This window comes from Tamandua tetradactyla, chromosome 21 (assembly GCF_023851605.1).
Source record: "Tamandua tetradactyla isolate mTamTet1 chromosome 21, mTamTet1.pri, whole genome shotgun sequence".
In the NCBI taxonomy this organism is placed as follows: Eukaryota; Metazoa; Chordata; class Mammalia; order Pilosa; family Myrmecophagidae; genus Tamandua; species Tamandua tetradactyla.
Genome location: NC_135347.1, coordinates 47,653,250 through 47,660,571, shown reverse-complemented (window position 1 = coordinate 47,660,571; position 7,322 = coordinate 47,653,250). Strand labels below are relative to the sequence as shown.

At 38.9% G+C, this 7,322-nt stretch overlaps 1 protein-coding gene across 1 annotated transcript in view; it reads right to left on the bottom strand.

Moving 5' to 3' along the window:
* Positions 1-586: 586 nt before the first annotated feature.
* The window catches only part of HAPLN1 (hyaluronan and proteoglycan link protein 1), a 79,610-nt gene continuing 72,874 nt past the window's right edge, over positions 587-7,322 (bottom strand). The window contains exons 5-6 of the mRNA XM_077138713.1: positions 6,384-6,686; positions 587-4,143 (exon numbers count right to left, since the gene is read on the bottom strand). Of these exons, the coding sequence (XP_076994828.1) occupies positions 3,854-4,143; positions 6,384-6,686 (593 nt within the window). The 3' untranslated portion in view covers positions 587-3,853. The remainder of the gene's footprint in view (positions 4,144-6,383; positions 6,687-7,322) is intronic.

Here is a 7,322-nt window from a genome sequence, read left to right as displayed (position 1 = left end):
TTAAATCATGCTTTCCTATTTGAATGTCAATGACTCAAACATACCTAAGCGTCCCATTCAAGTCATTGCACCATCAATGGACCCTTGTACCCCCGAATCAATTTCTATTTATTCAGAAAATCCAGAATCTACTTTCTATGCTGAAATTTCAGTGTAAGGATGGAAATACTAAAAATTATGTTCTTGTCATTGATATGTTAAAGTGTCAGGAAGGAGGTCTTAACTATGAAATAAAGACTTTTCTTCGGTACTCGTAATTGAAGCCATAAAGGATCTCAGGGACATTAATCAATAAAACCACAGACTTCTGGGATGGTTAAACTCATGAGCAAAATAAACTGTGATTTGAACTGCATAGAAAAATACTGTTGTTTTTTTTAACTGTGCAAAAATATTAGGAAATGGAAATTGCTATGTGTTTATAACTTGAACTCAAATGTATCAGAACACTAATGGGTTAAATGTCTTTTCTTGAAAGGATGTATATGGAAGTTGAACACAAGGAATAATAATAGCTAAGATTCTATAACTCAGAAGAATCAAAAGATACTGCAGTAGCACAAAATTGACTTTTAATGTTGTTTACCAGTTCATTGTCTCTTACAGAAAAATGAAAACAATTTTTTTTGATAATACAGATTGGTTCTTGCGCTCAGATTTGTACTCAGTATGTATTAAATGCCTTTAAATATTGATTTTCTTTTAATCAGGTGGTTTAATGACTTTTGTCAAGTTTTTCATTTCTCTTGTACGCCATTGCTGCTCTGGCAGTTGGGAGCTGTGATACAGTTAACTTCTCAACAAAATATGAGTTATCCATTGATCTTTCTCCAGGCATTTTATGCTGAACACTGATAAGTCTGATAAGGAATTCCCTTTCCTCCTCCTCTCTGTAGTGGTAAACTACTCCATGAGGCCACCATTTATTTTGGAGCACTGAAATCAAGAAGTCCAGTATGGTTGCCAGCAACCCAACTGGAATCTCTTTGAGTCGTTTTAAATGCCAAAATAAGTGACTATATAATTGCATAAAATAAAACTTAAGGTACCGGCCCCCTTTCTATGAGAGAAAGTTTTAATTTACAAACACCATATATGACTAGAAATCACTGTGGTAAAATATGGCAGCAGTCATTAAAAGATGCTTCCAGTGTGACCCTAACTGACTTGGTTTCATTCCTGTACTGTCTTTTTATATGAACAATTGATTTCTGTTTGAGTTTTCAAATGCAGTCCTCTCAGTGAGATTGACAGATAATGCTTTGTCCTTGTATGGACCGCAAGCATTAATAATAGATCAAATATCACGGCAAGATTTCCTAACCCAGCCTCCCATCTCATCCCTCTGAAGCCCTAGGAACCTAAGTCAGAGGAGCAACTTTTGAATTAGTCAGTGCCTTCGGACTCTCTGCTAAGAATCTGTTAAGAATTCCACTATGATAACTTTCTCCTTCAGACATTCTCAGTACGATACCTCAGGGAATGAAGTAGGAAAATGGATATTTAGTGGAAAGACAACAAAATGAGAACATTAAAAGACTCCTTATTCAGGTAGGAGTTCAAAGGGTTTGGGGATTCCAATCCTTTGGGCAAAATCATAAGGTAAAAATTCTACCCATAGTATTCATTCTAAGACTCTTTTTACAAGAATGAAAACATGGCATGTAATTGGTATAGATTTTAATCAGCTAACAGTCACTCCAGAGATTTTGATCAGCACCAATTCCTATACTAGTAAGTATGCAAAAGTTAAGAAACGCTGCTATGCTTAACATTATAAAGGTAGAATGCTGCAGCAATAACTGAAAGTTATATACCTGCTGTAATAGAAGTTTGTTCCCTCTTGCACTTCCAATACAGTTCTTGTAACACAGATAATCATCCTTCAAGTATGGGTTTACTTCAATGAGCTAATCCCTATACTGAGGCCTTAGAATCATTATTTTGGAGATATTCTCCTCTGTAAAAAGTATATTAATCTGATCCTAGCCCATTCAGATCCCTTCAGTTTATAAGTACGAGTTTACTTATACCAGCAGTGTTTGAGTTAAACCTCCTGATCTCTTTGGATTTTTATTTTTGTACAATATGCATATCCAATCTAACTTTAAAATGTGCATGCAGACAGTGTTAACTTTCAATATTAAAGCATCTGAAAATTTCCAGATAGACTTTTGATGAAAGAAATGATCTACTTTTATTTACAACATTTTGTCTAGATAATATTTGAGCAGAGTTATGGTGTCAGGGACTTCCAATTACTCTCTATCTTCCACACACATAACTCTACATTTATAGAGTAAATTTATTAGAATTATTACAGAGCTTTAAAATGCAACGCAATTAATTCAGGAAACAGATTTATTTACTTACGTTCATGGGAGGAAAATCTACACAAAAACGTTTCATGAAAGCATCCCAGCTATGTCATACTTGGATTATTATACTAAACCCCATTTATGAGAGCTCATTGTGAAACAATAGGAAACCACTGAAATGAATTTGAATACAAATATTGGTCCCTGTGGGGTCTTGACAGTCATAGAAAACTATAGGAAAACAGAGTTTTATATACGATTGGAATTGCTAATGTGGAAAGTTGTATCTCAGAAGCTGGACTTAATCTATCATATAAAGCCCTGAAGATTTTAGTGTAAACTCTGATGACAGCTTCAGCATTTCGTTTAAGCCTAATGACGACTAGCAATTTTAATCATTGACCACATTTGCTATTTGGGGGGAAGGTTTAAAACTACATTGTCGACTTTTTCCCCCCAACACAGGCACCAATTGGACTTTCTAGTGTGTATACAAATAGGAGTCATAAGAATTTCGAAATGTGGGTCTTTATTTCTTGGTTATGCAAATGTATAATTCTTCATTTCTTTTATGATTTAGATTTTTTCAGGTAATGTAAGTAAGAAATATTAAATAGTTTTTAGTTATTTTTATAGGACACTAACATTTCATAGGCTAACATAAAATCAAGCTGCTAAATTGTACACTTTCTCTGTCCAGCAGTTTATCTATATAACTGCCCTGAGTAGATGCTAAATGCTGCTTAGCAAACGGCCCTTAGAATTTAAATATAACTCAATAAAGCTACTCAAAAGATAAAGCAATTCTTCTCAGACAAGTGTAATTTTAATTAAAAGAAGGTAGGATTTTCCCATTGGTTACATGTTATTCTGCTTATTTAAGTTTCATACTTCATACAAATGGAGTTAAGGAGTTTTATCTGTGCTTGCTACTATGCATTGGAGCCCACATGATTTTTTTCTTTTTTTTTGTCAAAAAGGCAGGATTTTGAAGAATAAAACGTTCTATTGGAGACTTGAAATACTAACTTTTAGAAAAGTGTAGATTGTTCCCATGTAAAACTGAGTTCGAGCGTTGCTCAGTCTCAGTTTATGTAAAGAAGCCTGTATTTCAAGTCTGTTGCTCTAATTTATGTGCATTTCAAAATTGTACAAATGTGTAAAATTTGTGCTTGTGGAAGCTGCTGCTCTGAGTAGCTGTACTTGCCTTCATTTGTTCCGAGCAATCCTCAAGCTATTTATTGCATGCCCCATTCCTGAAAGGATACTTTGTTGGGATGATGTGATTTAAACAGTTTGGCTCTAAAGCCTCCGGATGTAACGCTTCCCTTAAAATTATATTAATTTATAATATATATTGAATGATAGCTTTACAAAACCAAATGAATGAATTGGTCGTTATGAAAATGACTCTTTACAGTAAGTAAAAAAGGGTTTATCACAGTTTTGGTAACTTGCACGAGTTCATATTGGAAAAAAAAAAACCTTTCACATGTTCTTAATGATTTCAGAACCGCGGTGCTCTAGGGGCACGCTCAGTTGGCCGCTCTGAAACAGTAGACACCATACAGCTTATGCTTTTTATCTGGGAACCCCACGAAGCGCACGGCGGCCTCGCTGGGGCTGCAGCGCCCCCGCGGCCTGGAGATGGGGTAGCGGACGCTGCCGTCGGCCAGCCAGCCCGCGTCGCAGCGGTCGTAGCCCAGCAGCTTCCAGGCCGCGAAGATCTGGCCCACTTTGGCGATGTGAGCACCGTCGCTGAGACAAGCTCGCACCGCCTCGTCGTAGGTCAGCTTGCTGGGGTGGATCAGGTAGTAGAAACGGCCTGTGGGGAGAAGGGGAGAAGGAGAGCGCGTCACTGCGCCTTTCGGAATCGGGGCCATGCGCACCTGGAACGAGCCCCCGACGGAAGTGTTTCTCATCGGGGAAGAGGGCTACAGAGCAAGGCCTGTGAACTTTTTGCAACACAGGATTGTCAATGCAGGCACAGACACCTCCTCCCCCACCCTCGCCACTTCCGCCAGGTTGAGCCCCATTAAATCATTTTTTCCCCTTGCCCTTACTATGTGTTCAGACATACCCTTTTAGAGCTTTAAAGAGGAAATGGAAATGGCAGATGCAGTTTGCTAGCTAATTAGTGGGTAAAAGAGGCATTCTGTCCGCTAGGGAAGACAGGATCCCATGTTAAAAGCAAGAGCTATTTAAATTCCGGCTGTAGCAAGACTGAAAACCCCCGGCACAAGTTTCTGGAAAGGCAAAATTTGAATGTGAAAGGATCAAAAAACATGAAAGTCCATTAAAAAAGAAACCCAAGAGCCTTCAAATCCTTTTCATTACAGGTATCAATAAGACATTATTCTCATTCAAAGACTACAGTATGAAAATGCAAAAAATACAAGGAGTCACTTGGCATAAATAATACACGCTTAGAATGTGAAGTCAGACTGTGGTGGCTCACTAGGAAGGCGGATGAAATCATTATTTTTTTCCAGCTTCCATCTGTTTGAGCACTGACCATTTCTTGATTTCACTAGAAAGAGCAAGTTATTCTCAACCACTTATTAAATACTGTTAATTAATGAGATTCCTTCGATGTGTAAGATATGACGTCAACTGACTGAAATGACACACACTGAAGGTTTTCTCAGGCGTCTTAGTTTCTGGTAGAAGAGGATCGGACTGACTTCTTTGATTATAGATTGTGAAATGATACCTCCCTTCCCCACATTTGAACACAGATTACGGAGGTTATCAATGAGTGCTTACCAGTTCTTTCTAGATTGAGGTAATATCATTTGGAGAAACGGTAGAAATATTAGAACATTAACTAGGAGGTTAGTTTTATCATTTATTCTAGAGATTGGCATGCTATGGCACATGAGTAAAACCTGGTTTGTTGCCTATATTTCTAATTAATATTTTATTGGAACATATTCATGTTCATTCTTTTTGTTTTGCATGGGCAGGCACTGGGACTCGAACCCCAGTCTCGGGCATAGCAGGCGAGAATTCTGCCACTTGTCGCACCGCCCTCATGTTCATTTTTTTAAGTATTGTCTATGGCTGTTTTTGCACTACAATGGCAGAGCTGAATAGTTTGCAGAGACGATGTGGCCCTCAAAGCCAAAAATATTTGCCAACCCTTGATTTATACCTCACTACTACCCCCAAATCATGCCAGCAGGTACCTAAAATATAAAATGATAGGACCAAGGCTGACTTCAGGGGTATGTGACCTATCAAATTGCAAAGGGCTCTCCCTTAGAAGGGCCCTATGCTTGGTTAAATGCATTGCAAAACCATTGCATTTTGATTAAATGGTTAAAACCATTGCAAAATTCTTTATTTTTGAACAAGGGGTCCCACATTTTCATTTTGTACTGGCTCCCACAAATCATGTAGCTGGTTCTAGATGGGGCGAGATAAAGGTTGGGCATTGTGTTAAATGCAATCAGCCATTGCACAGATGCAACCCCAACTTTTCTTCTGTTCTCACTTCTCAGTAAGCCATCGATCTCTCTTTTCCACTTTCTTCCTCACTTATGAACAAGCACCCCCAGTGCTATTTCTACTTATTTTTTTTTTTGCCCTCTCCCTCTTTTTCTTGAATTTTGCTAATCATCCATGAATAATTTTGACATAATTTAGAAAGAGTGTGGGTGATACTGAAGCCTCCCCAGAGTGTGGGTGATACTGAAGCCTCCCCTACTTCCATGAGCAGTCCGTTTTCCCATGGAGGGTGCACAGTGGGGTGATATCATCCTTGGCAATAAGAAAAAGACCCCACGTGCACAGTGACATTATTTCCCAATAAATAATGATATGCAATTAAGACCTGTCAACAGTGATTTATGTGGATATTTTTGTTTGTTTTTTCTTTTGTTAGTTTTATGTGGATTTTTTAAAGAAATATTATGACAAAGAACTTTTTATGTCTTTTTGAATAGCACGATACTTCAAAGCTCAATCTTTTTTCAAGTAAACATGATTAAAAGCCAAGAGTTGCATCATAGTGAAAACTCAGTTTCTGAGATAAGAACGGAGGCAGTGCAGTGACTGTCTTACCATTGAAGTTGGATGTAAAACAGAAGACATCGTATCTGCTTTTATCTTTATCCCAAAACCCGTAGTTTCTGACCCCAGGCACGGTGTTCTGGCCGCCGCAGGGCTCTCTCGGCTTCGTGATCGGGTACTGCACAGACCCATCACTGAGCCAGCCAGCATTGCACCAGTCCAGCCCTCCACGCCAGGCATCGTACAGCTGGTCGAAGGACGCAATCACAGCATCCTGGTCCAGGCAAGCCTGCTGCGCCTCGTGGAAGTTGAGATTGTACCGTCCCAGTCGGGGAAAGTAAGGGAATACTACACCTGTGGAAAGGAGCAGGCAAGGGCTCATTAGTGGCACAAAAAGCGACAGCTACAGGCAAATCTCACTTAAATGGAAAGCAAAGAACGCAATGTCCGTCAGATAAAGTAGCAGCTCACAGGCAGCTTGCAGTAGCGTCTCATGGTCTTCTCATTCAAATGGCCTCTTGGCTCCAAGCATCTCAAGATTAGCTATTTGGTTTGATAACTCCAGCGACTTACTTCTCTTGCTAACAGTTCAGCTGAAGGTTTAAAATTCTCCTTTCTGAAAATGTGTTGTCCCAGTGGCCCTCCTGAGAATTTACCTTCTGCTAAGAAGGTAGAATTAGTGAGAGAGGAGGTACTTGTCAAAATTCATGACGTCGTTCTAGTAATTAATATCATAGTGTCTTTCAAGTGTATAAACAAACATGCCAAGATGTATTCAAATGTAGCTGTAGCCTTGCTCTTACATGGACTCCCAGTGTGCAAAAACCCTCCCAAAGGTGGGCAGTGTGACTTGGCACTTGGCTTTGCCTGGCGAAATGTGATGACTTTTAAAGAGCACTTAAAATATTTTTGTTTTCATTCTTAACTCATCCAACTTATTCTGGTTTTGCAGTATTTTTACTTGGGGCTCTTGATTCAATGTCATGTGAC